We start from the raw sequence: 27,927 nt of genomic DNA on the forward strand, positions 1-27,927 counted from the left end.
AGTTCTAGAAATTGATTACCAAGTTTCCTAACAAAAATTTCTAAGATCACCATGAAAGCTTTCCAGGAATAGATTCATAGTTAGACACATTAAGTTTTCTGGTATGAGGGGACAGGTGTTTGTGGCCTGTCAGGACCCTGCTTGCTCAAGGAAAATTCATGGATGATGTCACAGGTTCCTGGAAGACATTGATAACAAGAAGGCGAGTCAAACAGAATTTCCTCTCTTTCAATTCCTTCATTTCAAGGTGAGATCAGAGGATTTCCACTTTCCAGGGCAATTAAAATTCATAGTCCTGCATGCTTTCCTTTAACTAGTAGCACCAAACTCGATTCTTTCAGCCTTGGACCTTGGATATATATTGGGCAAAGAGACCTAAATGTAAAGTTACGGTTTCATATTAATGTTTTGAATCTATATACAGAACAATTAATGGACACAAATCAAGGACATTTTTAATTAATCCACTGTGTCTAAAAACTCTTTCAACAATGTTTTTGAGTACCCAACCCAAAGGAGGAAAAAGAAAACGTTGTTTTTTTTTTTTTGTTTTGGTTTTTGTCTATTGTTTGACTTGGAAAACAACTAAAAAGTGGCCAAGTACTAAATAAGACTCGGCTGGCAAAATCATTAACATAGTCAAAATCAACTTCAATGCCCTAATGCTAGAACCCCTAAACCCTTTTCTTAGTTAGGATTTAAAGGCAATCATTCTTTACGAAGCATGTAACATGGGAGTTCCTGTTGGACTAGAACTCCCCCCTATTTTCTTCTTGTTATCTATTCTACATAGGGAGTTGTGTTAGAACTTGCTTTGATAACGCATATGCCAAGTTCTCCGCTTCTCCTCCTATAAAAAGAATCCCTCAAGAATATTTGTCGTCTTATCACTTGGCGTTTATCAAGACCAAAACTACAAAGATGGACAATGTTAAAGGCCACCATATCATAAAAGATTAAATGTCACATGTAAATCATCATCATCATCATCTAATACCATTATAGAAATACATAATCAAGATCATCGAACAATCATAAGATACATCCTTCCTCTTATGTTTGTTGTATGTTCCAATCAAAGTTAGGTTAGCAACATATAAATTTGTACTTGCCATTAAGGTAACAAAGTTAATATAATTATTATGAACTCATGGCTGATTCACATGTTTTTGGTGCTTAAAGATTGATGGCATAGAATAGGGTGACGCCCACATAGTAGATCTTAATTAGAAAGTAATTTCGAAAGACTCTTTAACATCTTAAAAATTTGGGGTTGATTAGGTTAAGGTGTCAATCACTGGGCTAAAGAAAGGAGGAGGACAGAAAGCCAAGGATTTTAATTCTTGGAGAAGGTTCCACCCACGACATCATGAAACTATTGGCCACTGGGTGTCATTTTCTATGATGTGTAGGCATGAAAAACAATAAACAAAGAAGGAGGGGAATACCCATTAATAAGGTAGGAATCCACCGCAAGATTCCACCAACTTTGTTTCTCGTTGGAATCCAATCACCAAAGCACCATCTTTCAAACCCCTCCATGTGTTTTTCCAGTCATCTTGAACCATTTATTTTTTTGGTTTATTTCAGGAAAATTTTATCAAAAATTTTAAAGAAAGATTATGTATTCCAGAAATTGAATTCATATCCGACTGATAATCGAATGATACGATTTGTTACTAGACTATAATTTGGCAAAGAAAGGCTGAATTTTTTATTATACTATAAGTTAATGTTAAATTTTGACACCATACGTCGATTTTATCAAATTCTTTTAATACTTGGATAAAAAGAAATGAAATTAATGAAAATTTGTCACTTACATGAACGACAAATTCCATTAAATATTCTGATGTCATTACTTTTTGTTTAAAACTCAACAAAATTAAAAATAAAATAACGAAATTTGCAACTTGCAACTTTCAATATTTTTTTTTATCGAAAATCAACTAAATTGAATAGTATAATGATAAATTTTAATAAAATTAAAGCACATTTACAAAATTCAGTATTGAGTCACAGTACAATAGCAATTTTAACCTTTATTTTCTAAATTTTAGGCAAAACTTACTAAATTATGATAATGGATTTAAGAATTCAACATTTGATCTAATGTTTTTTTAGTTCTTTTATTTGAATATTTATGTGTAAATATGCTATCTCATAATGTTTTCTTTCAACCCATTAAACTATACCATTTATTTCCTTTTTCTCTCTTTTTGATTTAAAACATATTTCTTCCTTTTAATATTATTGACAATTGATTACTAACTGCAGATTATAAATAGTGTGGATGAATCAATTTTGATTAATCTGACATTTTTAATGAAACATAGTTAACTATATTTTAAAGTTTAAACAATGTGAACATACAATTTTAATTGTAAATATAGTTAACCCCTAAACATTATAAGTTTAGTTGTACTAACTCAATTCTAAGTTTTCCTATGTAATAGTCTTTTGATAATAAGTTTAGTTGTGCTCAATAACTCAATGTTCTTAATTGTAAGTAATTAAGGTGTTGAAAGAGAAATTAATACACTAAACACTGAAAATTAAATGTTGAATTTTGAGTACTAAACTTCATCTTATGAAACCATTGGTACATTATTGAAAATTAAATGTTGAAAATTTTTATTCATTTTTGTAAAAATATAGTATATGATTTCATAGAGATTATAAATTAATTATAATAAGAGTTAAAAAGGAAAGCTGGAAAGGACATTTATTGAAATATCAATTGGATTTATACCTACTTAATTAACAATTTTTATACTTTCATTCAAAAAAATTGTGTTAAGTCGTGGTCAAAATGAGTTATCAAATATGTTAGCAAAATTCATGGCAAAAAGAAATTGTTAGCAAAATTAAATCATGTATTCAATAATTTATAAAAAAATTACAGCAATTACAACTACATTATTATACCTTTTTATTAAAATATGTAATAAAATTTTTTTTTCTTTTTCATAAAAAAAATATTTACGATTCCAACTTAAAACATCTTTGCAGACCTTATCTCACTCTTACCAATTAAGTTCACGTGACAAGACAAGAATTCTATTAAAAGCCATTAATTACAAGATGAGGCAATATTAAATATTGTGAAAGTATTTTTAATAAATCACGTTGAAATTTGAATGCTTATTTTTAATAAATCACGGTGAAATTTGAATGCTGCATAGTACATATAATTAACGTTCGATGCTAAATTATTTAATAAAGTAACTTTGGTTATTCTCCTTTTTGGGCAACCATATGATTCCTCCTTAAGATTAAATTTCTTCCTAAAGTAGAATCATGTAAATCAGCATTGCTCTTTGCATCTTTGTAGAGAATAATGATTTAATTAGTTTCACCCAAAGTACATTAATGTGCATATATTCCTTTTTGAAAAAAAAAAGAAACAAAATTAAATCTAATTCTGCAAGTAGATGATTTTTCTGTGAATTTTTTTAATCATTGACTTTATATTAAGGGTCTACCACTGTCTGAAATTTGCATAGTTTTGATGAATAATAATAGTGAAAACCACAAGGTTTGCAATCTTAATTTGAAATGATTTTCTCATTATGGGTCTTTGACTCCTCTTTGGAACCAAAATATAGATTATATAGTCTTCCAATATACAATTAAATTCAAGATTATATAGTCTTCCAAAAAAGTGTTTTCTTTTTTTTTTTTGAGGGGGGGGAGAAATTTATTTATTTTTTTACTCAACAAATTAGTAGATACAACTCAATTATATATTTAAACGTGATTGATTTATTTTATTATTAAACCCAATTAAGTGAGAGTAATGTATGGTTTGATAAATTGGAAAAATATTCAATATCGGAAAATTAAGTATTGAATTTTTAATCCTGAAAAACTAAAGTACTGAATTTATGAAATATAAATTGTTTGGCATGTCATTAAATGTTGAGTAGACTATTTATTGAATCTTTTGTAGAATAAAATATAATATTATAAGTAATTTACATTGATAATTCTTTAAAAAAAAGAAGAAGAAAGAATAAATGGTTAAAAAGAAATATATAAGATTAATATAATTAAATAATAATTTTTTCCTTAAACAAAATTTGCCTTAATATATTAAGTTGCCTTTAGCTATTTAAGATTTTCAACACTTTTTATTGAAAATATTAAGTGGTTTTTAATATTGAATTGTTTTTTTTTTATAATTAGAAGAATGGGGATTAATATTGAATTGTTTTTTTTTTTATAATTAGAAGAATGGGGATTCGAACTCTACTCTTTAAGTAGAGAGATTATGTACCAACCAATAAGCTAAATGCTCGAGTGCTTCTAATATAGAATTGTTAAACATATTGAAAATATTAAAACAAACCTTAAATATGAATGATTTTAGTATAATTATAACTAAATCCAATGAGTAGATAAATAAGACATCACCAAGATGAGAATATGTACAAATTTTCTGGTTTAAGGCCAATAGATGTAAACAAAGTAAAGACTAAGCTAGATTGGGAAATTAATACACAATTATATATAATTTTTAAAATTGACGTTTGAAATTGCAAAATTTGAATTAATAATAGAGGTGTTTGAGAGTTATGTAACTAGACCTTAGAGCCTATCTTGCTTTTAGTTGAGTTTGGGAATGTAATCTTAGCTCGAGTCCTACTTCACCTATTTAAATTATTATATTAATAAAAATACATTTTGTTAATATTTTTATTTTAAAATGTATCTCAAATAAAAAATTTAATATTTTTATAATAAAACAAGAGTTAAATGAACGAATCCAACCGAGTGCAAACTTAACTTTAAAAAAAATCGAATAAACTTAATCTGAACTTAACTTATCTCTTTTATAAACACTAATTAAAAATTATCCACAAAGAAAAGTTGTACCTGCCAAATATTCTTTCTTTTTTTTTTTCTCATACTTTCCAAAGAAACATATCTCCATTTTTCTAATGATTAGAACTTGTAACTAATTTGTTCCAAATGAATCGTATAAAACTATATTAGCATCAATATCTTCCAGAAGCAAATTTTTTACTTGGATAAGTGCTATTAGGTATATAGTATCTTCCAAGTGTGAATTCAATTCACCCAATGGGATGAATGAGTAATTAAAATGAAACGAAAACCCTTTTCTTTCTGTTCTTTTTCTTTTTTTTTTTGGGGGGGGGGAGGGGGTTTAAGAATTTGAATGGTGGCCACTCTTGTTAGCACCCATTCTTAACAAACCACATGATTTAGCATGCACATTTCAACAGCACTAAACCTCATTATCATTTGACACCAATGATTCGAATCCCCACTTACCCTCAAAAACAAATATAAACTCTCATTATCTCTCTCTTGGTTCTTTCTTTTCTTTTATTTATCTTTGCAGTATATTCTATAACCCTGGATGGGATTCTACCTATCAGCTTTATTGTGGAGGGTGGGGAGGATGCCTTTTCCCAGTGGATAAGAGAATCTAGAAATTGGAGTAAGGGTTCGTACGGATTTTGTACAATTTTTTGACAGTACGAATTTATAAATATGGCATCTTATCTTTGTTTGGATGGGATAGCTTTGACTTCCCCCTTCCTGTTCAAAACCCAAATTTCAATTATGAATACCATTTAAATAATAGACTGGAAATCATTATCGCAAATTGGTAATGGGCACAATTTGTTTATGTGGTTTCCATGTCGCCACAATTTGCACTATCAATTTAATTCTACCAAGAACTTTCTCGAGTTTTAGAGTTTTAGAGTTTTTTTTTCATAGTAGGTTAATTTCATAGTAATCTAGTATATATAAATTCATTAAATCTTAAATTATATATATATATATAGAATACGGATTAGTTATTTTATTAAAAAATACTACTGATTAAAAATTGAAGTGTCCATTTCAGAGATGATTGTATAATTGCTAATACTGTTACCTTAATCACCGGAACCTATTTGTCTTGTNATATATATAGAATACGGATTAGTTATTTTATTAAAAAATACTACTGATTAAAAATTGAAGTGTCCATTTCAGAGATGATTGTATAATTGCTAATACTGTTACCTTAATCACCGGAACCTATTTGTCTTGTCCTCTCTCTCTCTCTCTCTCTGTGTCAGCTAAGGCGCTTGACACATTTAACATTGCTTTTACATTTGCCTTTTAGGTGCCCCAATCCTCCCCGTCATCTTTGCTTGCCTATAAGAAGCCTTGCCTCATGTCAGTGCCAGCATCCGAAGAGAAAGCAGTTGATATAGAGAGAGTAGGAAAGGGAGAGCAAGCTAGGACAGGTGAGAGGGAGGGACTGAGACATGGGAGACAAAATGCAAAGCGGAACGTTTCCTGTTGGGCTCACCAGGGCGAAGTCATACTCAGCAATGATATTCCTCCAATTCGGATTCGCGGGGATGTACGTTATCACCATGTTCTCTTTGCAGCAAGGAATGAACCATTACATTCTTGCTGTTTATCGTCATTTGGTTGCAACAATTGTCATTGCACCCTTCGCTCTAGTTCTTGAAAGGTCTCTCTCCCTCTCTCTGTCTCTGATCTTCAGGCAACTCTGTCTAGTTCTTTTCTTAGAGTAACTGAATCGATGAAACCTGTCGCTTATTTCAATTCTTTTTGTATACAGGAAAATAAGGCCAAAGCTAACTCTGCCCGTTTTCCTGAGAATCCTGGTGCTCGGTTTCCTAGAGTAATGCTCCAAACAACTTTTCTGGGGTTTATGCATACTTATGCAGAGTTGCACTTCATGGCCACATGTGGATACGTTGCATGCATATGAAATCATTAATTTCTGTCTTAGAAACCCGAAGAAGAGAGCCGGGGAAACCCTGTTTACACCCCTGTTTGGGATCTTCTTTCCTGATTCAATCAACTCTTTCCATATTTATTACTACCCATTATCTAATCTCCTCATTCAAAGGATAAAATACCCTCAACAACACGTAAATATTTCCACGGTCAGATGATCATTTACTTCCTTGTATAGAGTATTTATAGGTTTCCACCTACATATATATATATATATATATATATATATATATATATATATATATGCATGTTTCTTTTGTTCATAATACTGAGCAACCTTTTTGCCTAATTGCATGGGTTAAGAGAATTATTTAAACTTTATAATCAAGGTAAGATAGCTTTATAGTATGAAGATAAAATACAGAAAGAATCACATATCATTAACATATTGTACCGGGCAGTATGCATATCTATGATTAACAATATTCATTGTTGGTTTTGGTGATGATGAACAGGCCAGTGATTGATCAAAACGTGTACTATCTGGGGATGAAGTACACGACAGCAACCCTAGCTTCTGCCACCGTGAATGTGCTTCCTGCCATTACCTTCGTAATGGCATTGATTTTCAGGTATCAGTCTCATTTGGAGGTTTCAATTTGACTTCATCCATAACCATAACGCAATAATAAGCGTGCAAATGAGGGGTGAAAAGAAAAGTTTGCATGCGTAAGAGCCAAGCAAATCTCTGGAAAGCTGTGGGGCCTATATATGTGATTGACGTAAGCTCCCCACATTAGACCGAACCAATAACACCTAAGTTGGAAGTTGCCACATCGTCATATCCTTATTTGCACTTTGCTAATTCACACGCTACACCTATTGCTACCCCAAGTCAATTACAATGATATTTATGTAATTATTGCAACCAAGTTTTGTGTAAATTAAAATTATAACTTCAAATAATTTTGGAAACTATCATTGGAGTAACACAAGCATCAAACTTTGTCCAATAGGTTGGAGAGAGTGAACTTGAAGAAGGTGCATAGTATAGCCAAGATAATTGGAACAGTAATCATGGTCCCTGGAGCAGTTATCATGACTCTGTACAAAGGTCCTGCAATCAATTTTATAAAGCTGCAAGGAGGAGGCCACCACGGTGCCACCAACGCAGCTGAGGCTAAGCATTGGGTTGCCGGAACACTAATGCTCCTAGCCAGATGCTGGGGCTGGTCAGGTTTTTACATATTGCAAGTGAGTATACATATAATATATACACATTAAACATTGATTTTGTCAATATCTTAAAAATGCTCATCGCTTGTACTAACTTGGGGTTTGTGGTGATTTTGTTTTCAGTCATTTACATTGAGGATGTACCCAGCAGAGCTCTCTCTTACAGCTCTGATATGCTTTATTGGCACCATAGGAGGTGCGGCAGTGTCATTTGCGGTGGAAAGAGACATGAACGCCTGGAAAATTGGCTGGGACGCAAGCTTGCTAGCTGCTGTTTATTCTGTAAGTGCCAGAGGAAAGGCTAAAAAACAATAAATTTAAACTAAAAAGATAATACTAATAAAGACCAGCAACAGGCATGAATGTTCTTGACATTCTAAAACTTGTGATTACTCAGGGAGTGGTTTGTTCTGGGATCGCCTATTACGCACAAGGAGTTGTGCTCAGGGAACAAGGCCCAGTTTTCGTTACAGCCTTCAGTCCACTTTGCATGATCATCACTGCAGCTCTAGGATCATTCCTTTTAGCAGAGAAAGTTCACCTTGGAAGGTATTACTATAGGATTACACCTTCAATTTCCCCTGCACTGCATAATTTGCCTTTGCTAATTCATACATATAATAAAATAAAAACGCTCAATTGTTTATATCTCTTGCTTCCTTTGTGCTGGTGGTTTCAGCATAATAGGAACCGTTATCATAATCTGTGGACTTTACACTGTCCTGTGGGGCAAAAGCAAAGATCAGCAAAACTCAACAACGGACGAAGGTAAACTGCAAGAATTGCCAATCACTGACAGTGCTAAATCAATTGACATTGAAGATAGCATCGAGGGACCTGCTAGAATTTTGAAGATCCCAACAGAGAATCCAGCAACTCGAGAAACATGACAAGCATACTGTAAATTTTTTGAAATTTGCAGAGGAGTTTTCAAGCTATTAAGTCATTTGATATCTTTTGTTTCTGTCTGAGAGTTTTTATTAAAGAATAAACTAATTGTCGGGCTTTAACCTGTCAATATTAAAGCTTTTGAAGTCGAATGGTTCTTCACTCTACTATACTTATTTTCACTCAGCGGTTGCTGCAGCATATTAAAGCACAGAGTTCAATATCTAGCAAGGTTTGAAGAACCATGCACGTCCAACGTTATTCATAAATCACACAATAATCCATTAGAGCTTACCCCCCACAATGAAACTTCGGGTGCAGTGTAACTTTCTAAACAAAATTTCATAAGAAATGAGATTATGGTTTATTATAGTGGTGCGAATTTATACTTCGAAGTGCAAAATCATGACCTCAAACGTCTTAATTTAGAGATAAATAGACTGACACATGTTGCAGAGAGATGGCTATTTTATCTTGCAAATTCTGCCTCTAATGAACACTTCTGCCTATCAACACAAATTTGCATGGGAAATGAATGAAAAACAATCGATTTTCTAGAGACCGCCATGAAGCATCGTCAGCAGAGGGAACAAGGCAGGAAATGGACCAGAGATCAATGGAGAAAAGCAAGGCGAAGCAACCTCTTTCCTTAAAAAACAGTAGCTTCTAAAGGTGGTAGCCTAAATCAGGGGATAAAAGCAGCACATGCCTTTCTCGCATTTAAAACCAAATGCAATAATGGCATTAACTTAAAATAAAATTTAACTTTCTAAGAAAGAGGAACTAAGCCCCTACATTAGTCAACAATATAAGACATCCTATTTAACAAAGATAAAAGCAAATTTCTCTATCGACTGTCATCCATTCTATCAAGTGACTATCTATTCCCACACCAAATAAAAAACAGAAAATATTAGTAAGAAATTAAAAATTGAGATACATAATACAGCATCATGCTTAAAACAGTCAATGAACCAGCCATCACGTTGCAAGTATAGCTTGTGCAGGATTCAGTCACTGTCTTCATCTGCTTCTGCAAAAATTAAGTACACATCATGTAAGAGAACACACACAATAGCTTACAACAAGCAAGCCACTATCTAACTAATAGTTACTAAAGAAATGATTTTTGCTGCATGTTCTGGTTTCACTTCCAGAGATTTGGATGAGTCAGTAATGCTCTGATACTACACTACTAAACGGCTCCATTTCACATTCCATAGCTTTTCTATGACCACATATATGACAGTAATAAATATTGTGTGTGTTCGTATGGTACTGAATTGCCTCACTTAAGAAAACTGTCACAAACCCTTCACATGCCCAGTTGTGCAATCATAGATTCCCAAAGTACTACATAAACTAAGGTTTGAATCTCCTATCCCTGCTCAGATGCACCAAAAGAAATGTACTATGCAAACTGGCAAAGAGACAATAATCCATAAGTTGGCTGAGAGATAAATTTATATATCATTGAACCCATACAAACTATTGACAAGATCCTTTCTCATGGGGACAAAGAATCTACTCAGATCACAGGGTACAAGCACCAAAAATCACAAAGATCTATATTCTCATAGCTCAAGTTCCCCATATTGACAGCTCTTAAGATAATTGATAAAACTTTATAAGGTAAAATACCTTGACCCTTCTAAGTTTTGATCGAAATTACACGGAATTCCATTAGTTTTCGAAATAAACATTTCGTCCCAAAACTACAAACACCATTAGTAGAAATAATGAAAAGACTTAAATGCCTTTTTTTTATTAATTTAAAAATTATTATTGTATTTTTAAAAATTATTATAAAAAAAATTGGCCCAAGAAGTGCTCCCCAACATCCCAAGAAGGGGGAGCACCTACTAGGGAGGGGAGCTCCGGTGCTCTCCAATGGGGAGCCTTTTTTTTTAATTAATAAAAAATAATAATAAAATTATATAATTATAATTATAAAAATTAATCAAGAGTAAAATTATCTTTTTATCCTAGCCACGTCAACAAGTTAACAGAAATACTACCGGTTGATTAACAGCCGGACTTTTTTTAAAGCGAAGTATCCATTTCAAAAACTAACAAACCATCGTGTAATTTCGATCAAAACTTAAAAGAGTCTGTATTTTACCCAACTTTATAACAAAGTGAACAAACAAATCCTCATACTCACCTTCATCTGATCCTTCACTTTGGCTGTTGCCTTCGTCACCGCCGTCTTCATCATCATTATCTTCATCACCGTCATCGTCATCGTCATTGTCGTCACTTTCTTCACTTTCATCATCATCACTTGCATCTGGTATTTTGGGCTTCGGTGGAGCAACAAAACTGGTAGTAGACCTTCTACGTGAACTTAACACAATATTACTCGTGTCAATCCCTTCTAGTTCTTTTGCTCTTTCTTTTCTCTTCCTGACTTCCTTGATTTCTAAGAATTTAAAATACTCCTATTATTAATAGAATTGGAGAAAAAAGTGTAGAAGAATATGATGACAATGATGGCGATAAAACCCACAAGCTGTGAATCATAGTGCATTCAACTTGGTGTAAGGTGTGAGTGGAACTCTCTGCAATCCCGTGTAAATTTTATAGATTTTCCTATCTAATACTAAAAACCAGCAATCAACTTGTAGATAAATGATGTATACCCCATCATTAAAAATTTCCTATTACATCTGAAGCAAATGTCATCAAGCCTTCTAAGTACACGACCATAGAAATTTTCAACCAAACAATGAATAGTAAGATTGATGCAGGCACATCAAGAATTCTATTTTATTTAGTATTTTCGTTAGCTTAGGATTTTATTTTTGTATTTTATTTAGTTTGAAATTCTTTTTCCTATCTTTATTAGAATTTTAGTACTTTAAGTCTATTTAGGATTAAGATTACTATTTGATTAAGATTCATCTTAATTATTATAAATAGATGATCCTAGATAGAGGATTATTATTATCTTTTGTTTATTCTGAATTTTTATTCAAGAGGTTTTTTAGAACTCAATTATCTTTCTATTGTTTCAAACACAATCAAACCCATTCAAGCTTAATTGTTGAGTTCTAATTGCCCTAAACCTTCCAGTTACATCAAATGGTATCAGAGCAAACAATCCTACTATCCTACAAAGATTTTTAGCTAGGAGACTATCATTGGTCGAGGTAGAGGTAGAGGAAATCAGCCCCAACAAGCTGAGTTGGCAGAGATGCAGAGAATGATTGATGACTTGACCTGGATTGTGCAAGCCTAGCAGCGTCAGGAACCAGTGGGAGTCCGAATGGAAAATCCGAAAGGTGACCACAACCCCTTGAGATTCAAGATCTTGAGGAGGATGATAACTTTGAGAACGAGAACCCCTCTCATGAAGATGGACCCGCAAATCAAGCGGCAAGAGTTGGATTGGAGGGCCGGTTACTACATGCCCTTGGTTTAAATGGTGAAGGAATCAAGTTGAAGTAGTTGATTTTCATGGGAAGTTTCATGCAGAGGATTATTTGGATTAAAAAGCCAGTTTGAAAAATTACTTTGAATGAAAACCCATGGTAAAAAATCAAAAACTGTTATTTGTAAAGCTGAAATTGAAGGGTATTGCACTTCAATGGTAGAAGAGAGTTGAAGAGTAACGTGCACGACAAGGGAAGCTTAAAATCAACACTTAGGAGCACATGAAAAGTAAATTATAAAAGCAATTTTTATCGGTTGATTATACTATGAAATTATATAAAAAGTTTCATTATTTGAAACAAAATAACATGACCATTGATGAATATACATCGGAGTTTAATAACCTATCAATTCGAGTTGGATTAACAGAGAGTAACGAACAAATTATTTCTCGTTATCTAGCTGGTTTGGATCATTCTATTAGAGACGAGATGGGAGTAGTTCGTTTATACAATATTGAAGATGCTTGTCAATATGCTTTAACAGCGAAAAAACGAGTTTCACGCTATGGTGCTAGAACCTTTATATGGCACCGATTGGCAAAACGATTCTAGAGCAAGACAAGGTTACCAAACATCCCAACAAAAATTATCGAGAGGCTACCACAACCAATAAAACTAATGCGGGTGCAACCAATGTTGAAAAGAATGATAAAGGCAAGAGTATAATGCCTTGTGGTGGACAAAATAGTTCTGGTTCTTCTACAAATAAAAGAGGCAACAATTCTCATATTCGATATTTTACTTGTGAGGAGAAAGGACACTTCTTTTGGTTGCCCACAAAGAAGGGTGAACTTAGCAACATTTAGGGAGGAATTAGAACCCATTTATGATAAATATGATGAGAAAATAAAGAAAATTGATGTGTATCATGTACAAGATGAGTCCTTGGTGGTACGAAGAGTGATGACTACAACGATCAATGAAGAAGCAAAAGATTGGAGGCGGCGAAGTTCTTTTCGTACACATGTTGTTTGTGAAGGTAAAGTGTGTGATCTCGTTATTGATGGAGAAAGCATGTAAAATATTATTTCAAAGAGGTAGTAAACAAATTGAAACTTCCTGCAAGCAAACAACCTCATCCTTACAAGATTAGGTGGCTAAAGTAAGGACATGGGCTACCGGTAACTACTCAATGTTTGATGAAATTCACTATTAGAGGTAACTTGGATAATGAGGCTTTCTGTGATGTTTTGCCAATAGATGTTGGTCATATTCTTATCGGTAGACCTTGGTTGTATGATCATGATATGGATCATAATACGAAGCCAAATACCTATTCCTTCAACAAGGACAACAAGAGGTATACTTTATATCCTCTTAAAGAAAAGGCTAAACAATTGACAACTTCAAGCCCCACAAGTAACAAAATTGTTGGCTATTTATCTGCTGAAAATTTTGAAGCTGAAGGTAGTAACGAAGAGGAATTGAAATAAGTAAATCCAGACATCTATGAGGAGTATGTTAAGGCCTACACGTCGGAACCGAGTTTTTTTCTAACCTGAGGGGACTGATACAGGCGCATCAAGAATTCTATTTTATTTAGTATTTTCGTTAGCTTAGGATTTTACTTTCTTTATTTTATTTAGTTTGAGATTCTTTTTCCTATCTTTGTTAGAATTTTAGTACTTTACGTCTTTATTTAAGATTAGGATTACTATTTGATTAAGATTTATCTTAGCTATTATAAATAGGTGAACCTAGATAGAGGATTATTATTATCATCTTTGTTTATTCTGAATTTTTATTCAAGATATTTCTTTAAAACCCAATTATCTTTCTATTGTTCCAAACACTATCAAACCCATTCAAGCCTAATCGTTGAGTTCTAATTGCCCTAAACCTTCCGACTACATCAAAGATTAAGTAAGTTCCCCATAAAAGATAATATGAGAAAAAAAAAAAAGGCATGCACTCATTAACTCATTTTCACATAGGTATCAATACTCTACTAATAAACGGTCGTTATCATCATCCCTACCCAAGGATGGTGAAGGCCTCTATAAACAATGAGATGAAAAACTCGGCTAAAAAACTTTTCCCCCCTTTCTAACATTTTATCTAAGCATTAAAGAGCTTATTAATGATATGACAAAACTTTATACCATTTATTCCAGTGACAAAGATCCTTCCAAACAAGATCAACTTCCTAAATGAAAGTAACCATCAACAGTTGTATAGAGGTTAGAATCCTGACCCTTTTCAGAAGGATTTGAAGACAATCCTTCTTTAGAAAGAATCTCCTCTAGTTCCTTTATGAGTTGGGCTTCACGGTTATTCTCAGGTACCTGTTTGACTCTCTTGTAGATCGCGGGAGGAACACTGTAAATAAAATAAGTAATAAGAATACACTTATGGTCAACCTTGACAAAGATCAAGATTCACAAAAGGTCAGTGAAGCAAAACCTCATCCCACATGATTTGATAACTGACTTCAGATGTTCCACATGTTTCCCATATACTGGAGTGGAAGTTTCTTTTCTCTGCACATCAGTAATAAGATTATAAAACGTTACTTTATCAGAACATAGATTTTGGACAGAAAATGAACCATAGGAAGTAAGACCTTCACCGCTTTTGCAGCAGAAGATCGAGAGCGATTATCATCTGAGACACTCCCACTGTCTTCTGCATCACTATTGTCATCTGAAATCGATTCTGCATGCTTGCTTCTCTTCTTGCTAGGCATCTCTGCCTCTTTTTTAGGTATTTTCCGTTTTTTAAGACCTTCAGAGTTCTTAATCTTCCCTTTCGCACTGATCTTCTTTTTGGGTTTCACTTCTTCTTCTTCTTCTTCATCTTCATCTTCATCTTCATCTTCATCTTCCTCTTCCTCTCCCTCTTCTTCATCACTCTCGCTTCCTGATGAAGCAGAACTCAATTTCTTGCTGGCCTTTTTAGAGGCTTTGCTCTGAGAATTTTTCTTCAGATTGTTTTTCTTAACCACACTTGCAGGTGCAGAAACTTCGCGAGACTTTAATACCTGGTAATCAACAGAGAAAATCACAAGAAATATATGATGCACATAATACTTTAGGAAGCTAAATTGGCTTCTCACAAAAAAATTATGCCCACCTCATCTAATTGTTCAGTTATGAACTTCTTGTATGGATCGAGTGTATCCTTATCAAGTTTAAGATCTTCCTCCAAAAGCCGACGAAGACCAGCCATTGTGACTTTTCTGAAATATCAAAAGATCAACAGAAAAGAAATGATTTAATGTAAGACCTAGTTTCCCATAAGCACTAGAAGAAGATAGCATATAAAGCAATCCGATGCAACATGATGCACAAGCAATTTTATTATGACTAACAACCACCAATCCAACATTTTAGCAGCTTACTCCGAATTAGCTTCAACATAAGAAGCTCTTTTTTTTATCGCTTTCTTTATTGTACTCTCAAAAACATCTTTATTTTCTTTAGTCTCAGTTTCCATGGTTTCTGTTTTTGTAGTCTTGTGTCCAGTCAAAAGGCCCAAAACCGGAGAGTCTTCCAATTTCTCCTCATCTTCAGAGAAAGCTTCCTTTACATCTTTCTTTGATTGTCTTCCTTTTGGTGATTCTGTTACTTCAGTGGTTGTACTTAAGTTTTTCTCCCCAGTTTCACCAGAACTCTTGGGGGCATCATCATCATCACCACCATCTAGGCACTGTAATAAACAATGGATAAAACATATTGATCAGGTAAAAAGTGAACTGAGAAAATGAAATATAACCTTTCAAGTAAGCATTCACATTGCAATGCCTCCATTCCTTATATAACATTATTAATATCGAAGTACACCAGCAGCAACAAAATTTGTGACTTCTATCATACCCGAATCAACTAAAGCTCTATCCCAAACTAGTAGGCCAGTCCATCAATAATTTTCTCTAACCCACGTGGTCTTGTAAGTCCATAGAAACTTTAAAAACAGAAGACATCATTATTTCATAAAACTAGGGATAGAAATTGCAGAATATTCTATCAAATATCAAGTAAAGAATAGTAGAAAAAACAAAGTCTAGTTACCTCTTAGGCACTCAAAATTATTATAATAATGAAGTAAAAGCAAAATCATGATTGATAGTAAATATACAAATGAATAAAATGTAACATCAATTCTAACATAATTATTTCATATAAAAGCAAAATCATGCATTTTGTATCCAATTGCACATTTTACCTTTTCACTCTAGCAGCAAATAGAAAAAATTTAAGGTGTGTTTGATAAACGATTGAAAATTAAAATTTTCAATGATTTAATTTTTTGCAATGCATTTGATGATTCATTTTGAGAAACCACTTAATGGAAGATTTTCAATGAAAAAGTGTTGAAAATCTTAAGTAGCTTTTAGCTATATTTATTCAATTTTGTTTTAGAAAAAATTTGTTATTTAATTACATTAACCTTATATTTTTTTTCTTCAAACCATTTATTCTTTTCTTTTTAACTTTAACAAAATCTCTCTTCTACAAAATACTTAATAAAAAAATCTACTCAACATTAATTCTTTGCAGCATACCAAAAACCTTTCATATGAGTACTTAATTTTTCAATGCTAATTTTTTTTCAGTTTATCAAACAACACCTAAATAAATAAATAAAGCATACTTAATAACAATACCAATTATAACATGACCGTTCAATGGAAAACTAAAATCATGCATTTTCCAATAAAAAAATACACTTTTTAATTTTTAATTTTCCGAAAATAGTATAGGCTTTTGTATCTAAAACTCACATTTTGCTTTTAGAAGTGAAAAGCAAGTAGCAAAAGTATGACCAAACTTACATGAAGCATAAATAAGAAAAAGCATCTTATCAAAAAAATAAATAAAAGTGGCAGAGAAGAAATTCCGATATTTAGAAAAAAAAAACCAAAAATAAAAGGGTACCTTTAGCAGGCATTGCTTGACGAATCTCTTGTGAACATCCAATGCAAACGTCTCTAACCCCAAGTCTTTCTCTAACAATCTTCGAACTCCCTCGAATGTTAACGAACTTACCAACAAAGAAAACAAAAATCAAACTAAACGAAACGATCAAGTAAAACAAGCTTAAAACTAAAACAAATATTCCAATAATATACTCGATATTCACATTATTCAGAATAATTCAAATAAAACCCTTAAAATACCAGCCCAAAACACCTAAAAAATCCCTAGAATTCGAGTCTTTAATTCACCAGAAAAGCGAATTTCACAAACTTGTGAATTCGAAATCGAAAGCCTATTTATGGAGTGTATAAAGAACCAAGAGCCAGAGAGAGAGTGCGTGTACTCGGCTTGTTCCTTGAAGTGGCCAACACGAGAGCGCATGGCTGTGGTAATTCGTGACTCGATATCCTCCGACGCCGCCGTCGGTTCCACCGCCTCCTTGGCGTCGGTTTCTGGTGCCAGGCTATCGTCCACCTCCTCTGCCATTTGTCGATGGAGGTTTCAGAACTCGTACTGGTTTAGAGAGAGAAAGAGACTGTGCTAAAACCTTGATATAAGGGGGAAGTGGAAAAAAGGGGAGAAGGAATTGATACGTTGTAGCCGGGTGTAGAATGATAAAACCAGTGTGAAGGTTCAAATTTTGTCAATGCCGTAGATCTCCTAACACAAGGGGATTTGACTTTGGAGAAACGTTCGTAAGTACGAAAGTTATTCTGAGCATATGCGTAGACACCTTTTTTCTTGCGTGACATCATTGTATTTCTCCTTTTTCCCATTATTTAAAATAATTGTTTGTATTTTTTTAATTGGAAAATAATGTTATTTCTTCTTGAGAGCGCTTTCAAATTCTGTTTTTCGAACTGACATAATATATAATTACTGAATCAAATGGTATAAAAATTTTTATTTTTATATTTTTAATACATATATTACGATCTAAATCAATATATTACATCATATTTAATCAAAAATATATAATACAATACGATGAAATACCTAAATTATTATCAAATCAAATGTTATTAATAATTTATTATTATAAAATTTTTTGCATTTAACTCTCAATCTTTTTTTACTTATATATATATACTTATCAAAAAAATTTATATAAAAAAGAAAAGCACATGTAAACCTATTTTATCTATTCTCAAGTTCATTTCAATTTCCATAATTTCGTTACTTAAATTATCACCTTAAAATTAGAATAGCTGGGAAAGATCTGTTTTAATAAAGAAATAATTGGGTTCCACATGCAATGCAAAGTGACAATCATAGTTCACAAACACATCACACTTTAAGGATGGATTTACATACTTTGCAATGGGATATTCTCATTGTCTGATTTAATTTAGTAAAATTAAAATATCGTATAATGGGTTTAAGTAGTAATATTATTATCTATTAAGGGTTCAGATAATAATTTTAAAATATCTATTATTTAAATTTGATTATAAATAATAATTTTTAATATTAAAATTTAGTTTTATATATAATATTTTGATATATTATTTTAAATATATTTTTATTTTTAATTTTTTTAATTAACATTAATAATATACATAAAATTAATTTTAAATTTATTTTAATAAAATATTTAATGAGTTTGAGTATTTAATAAGCGGTGTTTGAAATATTCAAATACAAATTTAAATAACAATTTCAAAATTTAATCAAGTATTTATAAAATTCAAATACCTTATCATATAATAGGATTCAAGTAAAAAATCTAAAAAATAACAAATACTTAATAAAAATGGAAAGAAATACATTTACTTATATCACTTCTATTCATAATCATATATCCTTAAGGAATTTAATGTATCATGATTAAAATTTATTTATTGGTTTTTTTTGTAAGAATTTATTGTTTTATTTTCACTTAAATGATAATTTTTATATTCATAGACAAATAACATATGTATAAATATAAATATATCTAATCCATTTTATGTTGGAAATGTAAGCAACAGGAATATTAAAGAAGAAATAAAGGTAAAAATGTGATAAAGCATAAATAACTCTAAAAATTATTTTTTAAAAAAGAAAATAGTATGAAGCAATAATTGAAGGGGTAGTCCACATAATCTCGCAAAGTGACAACATTAAACAAAAGCGGATCACGGTCACACACCACTGTCGGACACGCAAACGTGAAACAACAACTATCTCTTCGTCTTCAAATCATTATCATCCCCAAATCCAAACCCGCCAGAAAAGGTTCAGTATTTTAGGGTTTCCCCTCGAAGAACAATGGGCGGCCATGGAGCTGTGGAGGTTGCCAAGACGGTCCTTGAAGTCGCCGACGTCGCGTGGACCGCCATGGAATGTTGCCACCACCACCACCACCACCACCAACACGACGATGATTCCCCCGAAAACCATGACGATTCCAAGCTCGAAAAAGAATTGGAAACCCTAAAATCCGAAAATCGACGTCTCAGGAATCTTCTCGAACAAAACCTAAAACTCCTCAACAATCTATCTGAATCTCCTGCTGTATTGAACGATTGTCCTCCAGACGTACGTAAATTCCGTAATTTTGTTTTGTTTATTTGTTTGATTTTTGTTTTCTAATTTCTGGAACCTAATTATGTAATTAATTGCAGCTCTATGCTCGGTTGGTATCTACCGTGGATTCTAAAGATTTTTTGACCCGACTCAAATCTCTTAACGAATCCAATACCCAAGTTGAGTTTCCATTCAAGGAAGCTACAGGTTCTTATATACTAAATCCTTTCATTGATTTTAATCGCGTAATCTATTAGTTTATGTCAGGGTAATGTTACTTGTTGTCGCATCATTTCTGTATCAACTAATTGCACTTGCTGATTAAAAAAAAAAAAACTAATTAAACTTGCTGATGTGACAGATAGTTTAGATGAATTAAGGATGGAGTCTACCAATCTATGAGTGCATCTAGAAATTCATTATTAGACTAATAAATTGTTACAGTTTCAGGTGGGATGCATAGCTGGGATAATAGAATGTTTGGGCAAATAGTTTTTTCCTTTTATGATAAGAATGTGTAAATCACTTGATTAGTTGATATGATTTTTTTTTTTTGTTTGTTTTTGTCTTAGGGGATGATATGCATTCAGCTGAAATTCTGATAAACGTTGACCAAAAGGAGCCGAGTTGGTGGGTATGGGTAACTGATGAAATGGTTCCAAGCAATGTTGAAGAGTGGAGTGGAATTGATGATGAGAATTACATTGTTGTTAGTGAGGAGCATGTTGTGGATGGGGTCGCTAACTTTATGGCTAAATGCATTTTGTCCAACCCTAAAGCTCAGGTTTGTAGCTACTGATCTGATTTTTTTCAGATATACTTCATATGCCGAATTCTCATTTTTGTTTTTTTATCTTGGTATTGCAGACTTTGACACCAGAAGAACTGCAGAAAAGTGAGTTTGCTGCTTAATTCATCTGACTTTACTACCTAAGTACCTGTAGTCTGATAGATTTATGCTAGATAATTTATTTTCCCTGGTATGGTTACCTTTTTTGTCATGATGACCGGCTAAATCTTCCTGATGTTTAATGCTATATATTGCAGTTTCATTCTTTTGATAAAAAGGAAATTGATTACAATTTACTCCATCATTAACCTATATAGTAGAAGATGGGCAGCTGTGCATGTAATAAATTCCATGCATTTAATTCTAGATGTGTCATCCATTTTTCATGTCTGGTAACCTTGATGTTTATACACCTGAAAAGGTGTTTTCTGTTTTATGTGTCTGTTGCCCTGACATTTCAAAATCTCTCGCTGGTGAATTTGAGCAGAGTGTTATCCTCCACTGGTTTTATAACTAATTATCTTGCTTTTGTCCCTCGTTCTTGTATTCAATTGAATATTAAATTGTGTTACTTATTGTGGTGAGTTTATGTGCAGCTCTGCTGAAAGCATTAGGTGGTGTCAGCAAATTGGAAAAGGTTTTGGGCATTTGGCATGCTGGAAAATTGTTCTATGCCTTGTCAACCTGGGGTCTTGCACTGGCTGGGTCTGTTTCACTGTTCCTTCTAGTATTGTTTCTTTGCCTTTTGTATTTGTCAGTCTCCTTTCATACCTCAAGGTCAAAAAGAATGGCATGGATGTTGTTTTTGCTTGAGAGGCCAAGCATGCTGATATATCTTTTTGTACACCATTGGCCTTTGATCCTAGTGACAATGCGTACTCCCTTTCTAGGATATCAAAGTCCAAGATTTGCATGTAGGATTAGATCAGTACTAAAGATTAATGGAGCCTGCTTCTCTATTAGCTGGCTGAAAGGTATAAATGGCTCCCCCCACCCACACAACATCCTTTTAAGCATAAGAGGGATTGTTATTAATTGAAACAATTATACCTTTTATACATCTTCGGAATATGTAAACTTCTTAAGTTCCTGTAGAATCATTTGGAAATTTTAGACAAACTTATAGCCTATTGTACCATATTATAGAACCCAATGTTTGCATTGGGGACCAAAACATTTAAAGATTGGAAACTGTAATTCTTTGTACTCTAAAGTTGCATATCTTGAGTCTTGTGGAAGATTTTGGTAACTGAAAGAGTGCTTTTAGATTTGGCATTGAGAATTCAAGCACGGTGGGCTAGGTATTAGCTGTGTTCAAATGTAATCTTTAATCTAATGAATTAACATATCAATTTCTCTTTGACATGGACAGGTTATATAGGACACGTACTGTACTGAAACTTGCTGCAATGGGCATCAACACATCCAGCAAAGTTGTAATGAGGGCTCTATGAATTGATTGCTGTATGGCAGAGAAAAAGTCTGTTTAACTATATTAGTGCTTGGGGATTCTTGCTTAATTTGTTAAGTCATTGTTGGTGTAAATGTAAATATTGTAAATACGTTTGAATTGGTACCACGCCTTTAATGGATAATTGGATTGATTCACCCCATGCTCTGCTGCTCATATTCACTTGTAGAAGGAAAGATGATCAAGATGTTTGGTTGGGAGACATTCATGATCATCACAAAATTGGTCAGCTGATGCATCGCCTCCACAAACATAATGTAGATGACCGAGTATGAGAGATTGGCATAATTGGAAATGGTATACTAACTATCTGGACCATCCTGGATGGTTCCTTATAATGTAGATGATCAACAACTAAGGCAATTCCCATCTGTAATCATTTTATCAGCATCTGTCAGAGTTACTGCCTCAAAATCATGTGCATTTTGTGATCACCTGAGATTGACCAGAGATGGTCAATGTCTTGTCCCTTGTGCTTTGGAAAATGTTTTTCAATTTATCATCTTTAATTTTTACATTCGATAAAATTTATGTTGTATATCAAGATTTGGGATTCCAATTTTTCATAAAAACTCAAAGACAAAGATATCCAAAAATTACAAAATAGTTATACTAAAAGTAACTAACTTATTAAGAGAATTTGAGTTGCAAAATGATAAGCATTTCCCAACACTAAACGGGTCGTAAGGTTGTTACAACATTGGTGAAATAAAATTGGAAAAGGGCTCATATAAAAAGCTATATTGACCATTTCTTCTTCTTTCTCAGTTCCTAAAATTGCAGGTTTAACACGAGTAAATGTTTCTACAAACAATAAAGCATCCCTGCTGCTAATTTGGCTTCAACTGTTTGGTAGAGGAACAGTAGAAACAAGAAGAGGAAAGGAGGCATGCCCTTGTATGTACTAAAATCTTATCTCAAAACTATCTAACTCTTCTGAAGGTTAGCAGGGAATTCATGGTAGGAGCAAAATCTCTGGTCTGCAATCACCCAATGCCACCCCCTCTTTCGCCATGAGCATGAGCAGTGATAAATAGCAGAATTAGACTACAGGTCAAGAAGAAAATCAAAATGTATGGAAAAATAATCATCTAGAACTTTTTCAACATACATGAGTTTGTGAGAAGATAAAATCTTTAAATGGTAGCTCAATCCTTAACATTTTATTATCTGTGTCATACAAATTCTGTGTAGGCATCAATGTTTGCACAAGCAAATGCTTTTGCTCTCACAAGAAACCAAAATGTATGTAATCATTGCTTGTAAATAAAACAGGGAAGCTGTGCAATGTCCAGAATGAAACAAAAATTGCCAAGTATGAAAGACCCACCAAAATTTAGTAGATAATAGAACTTTTGTATCCTTCTCAGTTAACTTTATGTTTCTGGAGTCTTTCTCTTTTTGTCAGATGTTGAAGCAGCCTCGGATTGAGCCTGACCAAATACTGACCTGCAGTTACAATAACAATCAACTTTACATACAAGGATGATTCTTTGCCACGGAAGTAAAATGATATCTGGGATTTTCAAGAAGATAAAAGGATGATGGCTATTCTACTGTTATCAAGAAAAGCTTGAGAAAGAACTGTTCTTTTTTTAATTGTTCAATAGATGAGAGCATGAATACTTTTGGAAGCAGAAAATAAATTACAGAACCTAACTTGCAGCTAGAAAAGTAATATATGCTTACCCACAGGTTGAACATTTCTTGTGATGCTTGCAGAAAATTGACAAACATACGGAACATATGTAACCCATGTCAATGGTATTTTTATGGCAAAAACATCTGCAAATTCAAGAGTTCAATCAAGTGCATTTCATAATTTAAAGTTAAAGCAATAAGAGCATGAGAAGTGACATGTGATTAACTGGGAGAATGTAGAGGGATATGAGGCCTTAAGCAGTTATGTTAACTCAGCAACATATAGTTAGGCCTGTAAAAGGAAAAATCAATCTAATACTCTCTCTGTCATAGTAACGCCAAAAAAAATGTTGAATGAGGATATTTATGGTGTTTCAGCTAGAGTTACTGCCATGCTTACCTTACCTTTTCTTAACAGACTAAGCATGATATCAGCTTGTTTTCTTGGTTAATATTTGACTAACTTAATCTATAATCAATAGGACAAATGCATGTTTAAGAAGTATGAGAGAAAATGAGTACATCCATAAAAAATAAGAATGGTTTTGCAATATACACAATTAACAATTAGTAAAACTTACGAGGCACGGAAATCTACACCGACAGGCTTTGGAAGATGTAAAAAACTGCGAGAATGCAAGTCAGTAGCAAAAATAGTCTGCAGAGAAGGCCAAGAACATATTGGTACAATAATGTGCTCAAATTTTCATCAACCAAATGCACTTTGAGAAACATTTATAAAGAAAAGGACACTTTTAGAACTATGCAAGGCTGCAAGGTACTGTTCTCAGAAGCAAGTACAGTATAAAACATATTGTTCAAGAAATCATGTTGTGTTCATCAATCTGTACGAGAGGGTATCAATTCATGGCAACAAGCCAGACCTTAAATCATAAATTCAAGTTGCTGTCAATTGAAAAAACAACATACCATGAGATATTGAAACAGCCCATCCAAATGTTGAGGCTTATGATGTACACCACCAGTTATGTAAGAAGCCTAAAACTCCCATGCATCAAAGAGTATCAGTAGAAGTGAGAGAGGAAGACCGATGTCTGTTTGCAACGCCAGGTCATTAATAATGAGTTACTAAAGGTGCAATACCTGCTGCAGGAAGGCAGAATTCTGAGCGCCCATGTAACAAGAGTCTATAGGAACCTGCAAGAAGAAGCACATTAACAACATCAATACATATGAAGAAAGACAAACTACACATCCATATAATAAATAAATGTGTTGTGTATGCACACGTCTGTGTGTATTCATATTTATAGGGAGTGAGAGAGTGAGAAAAATAAACATGACAGCCACAAACTTAAAGAAATGATTCAAATTGCACCAACAAACATCAGGTAAATCATCCTATTATAAAACAAGATAGGAGTGGTGGAATGACAATAATAATATTTCCACTAGAAGTTTAAGATCAAATAACCAACCATGTGCTGTCATGGTGATATCTGGAATATGCATACCTAAACAATTCAAACAGCTGGTACGAGAGGTAGAAAGAATAGGATATCAGAAGTCAAGGAAAATTAACTTCACAACTAATTTAGTTATCTAAAGTTATTCAAGTCATCATAAGCAAAACACAGAGTAGGTCGAATTTAGTCTGATAATGAACTGGCGAAATATGAGAAAAAACAAATTTTGGAAAAAAAATATTGAAACAATGAGAAAGAAATAATAGATGCAACATCAAGTACCATAGAGCGTTGGGCAGAGAATATCGCATTCATGATTGCAACATATCTGAAAAGAAGAAAACCCTTCTTTGAGTCTAAAGGCCAGAGTAGGAAACTGTAAATAACAGATAATATATTAAAAAGAACATACTGTTCAGGTCCATCTGGTGATCCCTGCAAGCATAAGATCTGCCCACATATGTTAGTAAACTACCGCAAAACATAGTAATAAAAACAAAACAGGGAATACATCAAAATCCACTACCATAAATCAGTTAAACTTGCACATGTTTAGTGTTCTCTCTTACGCTGTCCACAGAAACTCTCCATTTTCTTCTAGGTTTGAATATGGCTATTCCCTTACAGTTTGAAATTAAACCACTTTAATTTTTTGATGAATATGCAACAAGGAAATTATATTGTCTAGCATTCATTTACAGCATCCACAACTATACAACCTTCTATGCTTAAACCAATATATTTCTCTCTTTATTGTTGCTCAATAACTGAGAAATTTAACATTCCAAAAGTGCTGTATAGTTTGGCCCACAGTTGATCTAGCAACTGTGGTCGATATTACCAATAATGATATAAACTGCACTGTCCTAGCAGATGTCCTGGACCAGGTTACCATGATACGAGCATTACCTTTTGATCTCATAAGAAGCAAAAATAAAAGAAGATGACGCACTAACATGAGCAATTGAAAAATGAGAATGCTATATACATCCAACTAATAATCAAGGAAGAAAAAACACCTCAAGCTAGCATTATACAAATTGTTCTAAAGATGACACATTGACAATAAGAAGACAGATGAATTCCCACCAGCACTAATATTTAACAAGTTATGTAGATGCGTGTGCAATTGATATGGACATATTTAAGCCATGTGCAATTACAGAAAACAAAAAAAAGAAAAAGAAAAATGTGTGTATCTATAATTTTTATTGTAGTGGAACTGTAGCACCAAGCAAATAATGATAATAATAATATTCAGTTTCATAGAGCACATGAAAGAATTTTAAAATGAGTAGTGATGCATAATTGGTGGATAAAATTTCAGATGCAAATTATCAAACTTGGAAAATAAATCAAATTGTAATCAAGTATTCAGAGACTCACTCGAGGATGTGGATGGAGGGCTCCTGAACGAAACACTCTCTGTATATCTATTAAAATCTACTTAAACCAAACAACTTGTAAAGGACATATTGACAGAGTCTTCTTTCTTTGGTGCACTTTCTGTGCAACTGAATAATAACTGCCCACACAACATCACTTGGTATTAAACAACCAAATCCTTTAAATGGCTCTATAACACTATAACCACTATAAAGCATTCAATTTCAAAACAACTATGTTTACCATGAAGAAACCAAACATTAACATCAAAAGAAGTAAATAAAGCACTAAAGTAGCAGAAAGGATACAACAAAGAGCCATTGACAATGACCCTGACAAGAGGGAAGACTTAATCCTTCCCTCAGGTACCTCCTTACTCAACTGCTCGTCTTTAATAAGAAACTCCTCCAACTTTTGCAACAAGCTGGAGCACATAACAGGCATTCTTCCATTCTCAAAACTCTGGTTCAAATCGGAAGACGAATCGAAGATATAGTTACAAGAATTATATCCAGTAGCAATAACCACGACTTGGTTTAGTTGATTCAGAGTCAATATTGCATTCAAAAATGCAAGAACCTATACAAATACCGACATACAAATTAATAAAATGCAAAAGTCAATTCATGTCGATCGCGGATTGCCTTATTTTAGGGTTATGGATAGAAGAGAGAGAGAGAGAGAGAGAGAGAGAGAGAGATTACATGAGAAAGAAACTGAGAGAAGAGAGAGAGAGGCGCTCCAGAAAAATGGGTTAGTGTCTACCAAAACCACCACAAGGCTAACATCATCTGGAACAACAAATAACATAATAATAAACAAAACATTTATCAAAACGAAAAACCCAATAAGGAAATCAGTCAAAATAAACAAGGGGGAACCTGCATAGAGCTTGGAAGGAGCTGAAGCCATGGAGGAGGCAGCTTCTGCTACTCTTTTCTTGTCTTTTTTTATTATTCCAAGATTGTGGGGGTTTTTTTTTTTTTATCAGCAAATTTGGTGATTTGATTTCAGTGAATTGGATTCCTGGGAAAATAGGAAGCACATCTAACTGGAAATGAAATTGTTTCTGTTCTTCGAGCTGCTGAATGCTGAGCTGAGTACAGTGCTGGGTTTTGCATAAAATGGGCCGAAGAGCAGAGTCCCCATTTCTTAAGGGATGATTTCAGATGGCTCAATTGGGCCCCTTTGGAATGGAATACTAGTTTTATTTCTGCATAAGATGCTCGTTTAAAAGAAAAAAACTTATATGGTGGGATAGAAAAATGAAGACATTAGGCACTAATTGAATGTTCGGATACTGTTGCCAGCTTGAACAATTTATTTGTATTGTTGGATCCACTTGCTCAATATACTCCTGTGGCAATCTGACAGCAGTTCAATTTTGTCTTCCACAAAACCTAATGGCCTGCTAGTAATGCTACTTAACTATATACCATTGAGCAAAGCAACTACTTGAATTAGGAAGCATTTGTTCTGTACACCCAAC

At 33.2% G+C, this 27,927-nt stretch overlaps 4 protein-coding genes across 6 annotated transcripts; 2 read left to right on the plus strand and 2 right to left on the minus strand.

The window, feature by feature from the left end:
- Nucleotides 6,201-9,026, plus strand: LOC18592316 (WAT1-related protein At1g21890). The gene is made up of 7 exons (XM_007018968.2): nt 6,201-6,502; nt 6,614-6,676; nt 7,251-7,367; nt 7,752-7,989; nt 8,095-8,253; nt 8,369-8,520; nt 8,651-9,026. The coding sequence occupies exons 1-7, from the start codon at nt 6,291-6,293 to the stop codon at nt 8,859-8,861; spliced, it is 1,152 nt and encodes a 383-aa protein (XP_007019030.1). The 5' UTR covers nt 6,201-6,290; the 3' UTR covers nt 8,862-9,026.
- LOC18592317 (glutamic acid-rich protein) lies at nt 9,548-17,942 on the minus strand. 2 transcript variants are annotated; one of them, XM_007018971.2, is made up of 9 exons: nt 17,559-17,942; nt 17,174-17,279; nt 15,637-15,944; nt 15,369-15,474; nt 14,866-15,276; nt 14,700-14,776; nt 14,491-14,615; nt 11,024-11,281; nt 9,548-9,892 (listed from the first exon to the last, which is right to left on the minus strand). In XM_007018971.2, the coding sequence occupies exons 1-9, from the start codon at nt 17,699-17,701 to the stop codon at nt 9,870-9,872; spliced, it is 1,557 nt and encodes a 518-aa protein (XP_007019033.2). In that variant the 5' UTR covers nt 17,702-17,942; the 3' UTR covers nt 9,548-9,869. The 2 variants fall into 2 exon arrangements, with proteins under 2 accessions (XP_007019033.2, XP_007019032.2); XM_007018970.2 differs by having other exon boundaries at nt 14,860-15,276.
- Nucleotides 19,293-22,126, plus strand: LOC18592318. Of its 2 annotated transcripts, XR_001929138.1 has the most exons (7): nt 19,293-19,735; nt 19,822-19,930; nt 20,296-20,507; nt 20,591-20,618; nt 21,110-21,218; nt 21,404-21,487; nt 21,886-21,975. XR_001929138.1 is itself a non-coding variant. In XM_007018973.2 (6 exons), the coding sequence occupies exons 1-6, from the start codon at nt 19,466-19,468 to the stop codon at nt 21,965-21,967; spliced, it is 810 nt and encodes a 269-aa protein (XP_007019035.2). In that variant the 5' UTR covers nt 19,293-19,465; the 3' UTR covers nt 21,968-22,126. The 2 variants fall into 2 exon arrangements, 1 of the variants encoding a protein (XP_007019035.2); XM_007018973.2 differs by lacking the exon at nt 21,404-21,487 and having other exon boundaries at nt 21,886-22,126.
- On the minus strand, nt 22,571-27,841 carry LOC18592319 (RNA polymerase II transcription factor B subunit 4). Its single transcript, XM_007018974.2, is given in 13 exon segments — nt 22,571-22,989; nt 23,315-23,433; nt 23,674-23,769; nt 24,207-24,283; nt 24,556-24,624; nt 24,730-24,783; nt 25,335-25,380; nt 25,465-25,502; nt 26,439-26,485; nt 26,747-27,017; nt 27,143-27,176; nt 27,178-27,229; nt 27,320-27,841. Coding segments are annotated over 12 exon segments (888 nt in total). The 5' UTR covers nt 27,351-27,841; the 3' UTR covers nt 22,571-22,989; nt 23,315-23,360.

This window comes from Theobroma cacao, chromosome 8 (assembly GCF_000208745.1).
Source record: "Theobroma cacao cultivar B97-61/B2 chromosome 8, Criollo_cocoa_genome_V2, whole genome shotgun sequence".
Classification (NCBI taxonomy): domain Eukaryota; kingdom Viridiplantae; phylum Streptophyta; class Magnoliopsida; order Malvales; family Malvaceae; genus Theobroma; species Theobroma cacao.

What these genes read in the sequence shown, in the direction of transcription:
- LOC18592317 (XM_007018970.2), bottom strand. Translation starts at nt 17,701, where the DNA reads ATGGCAGAGGAGGTGGACGATAGCCTGGCACCAGAAACCGACGCCAAG. An exon ending in TATGTTGAAGCTAATTCGGA is followed by an intron (nt 15,475 to 15,636) that starts GTAAGCTGCTAA and finishes TTGATATTTCAG; the next exon opens with AAAAGTCACAATGGCTGGTC. An exon ending in TAACTGAACAATTAGATGAG is followed by an intron (nt 15,277 to 15,368) that starts GTGGGCATAATT and finishes GTTGATTACCAG; the next exon opens with GTATTAAAGTCTCGCGAAGT.
- LOC18592316 (XM_007018968.2), top strand. Translation starts at nt 6,291, where the DNA reads ATGGGAGACAAAATGCAAAGCGGAACGTTTCCTGTTGGGCTCACCAGG. An exon ending in TTCGCTCTAGTTCTTGAAAG is followed by an intron (nt 6,503 to 6,613) that starts GTCTCTCTCCCT and finishes TTTTGTATACAG; the next exon opens with GAAAATAAGGCCAAAGCTAA. An exon ending in CAGGTTTTTACATATTGCAA is followed by an intron (nt 7,990 to 8,094) that starts GTGAGTATACAT and finishes TTTTGTTTTCAG; the next exon opens with TCATTTACATTGAGGATGTA.
- LOC18592318 (XM_007018973.2), top strand. Translation starts at nt 19,466, where the DNA reads ATGGGCGGCCATGGAGCTGTGGAGGTTGCCAAGACGGTCCTTGAAGTC. An exon ending in TGAACGATTGTCCTCCAGAC is followed by an intron (nt 19,736 to 19,821) that starts GTACGTAAATTC and finishes AATTAATTGCAG; the next exon opens with CTCTATGCTCGGTTGGTATC. An exon ending in TGTCCAACCCTAAAGCTCAG is followed by an intron (nt 20,508 to 20,590) that starts GTTTGTAGCTAC and finishes TTGGTATTGCAG; the next exon opens with ACTTTGACACCAGAAGAACT.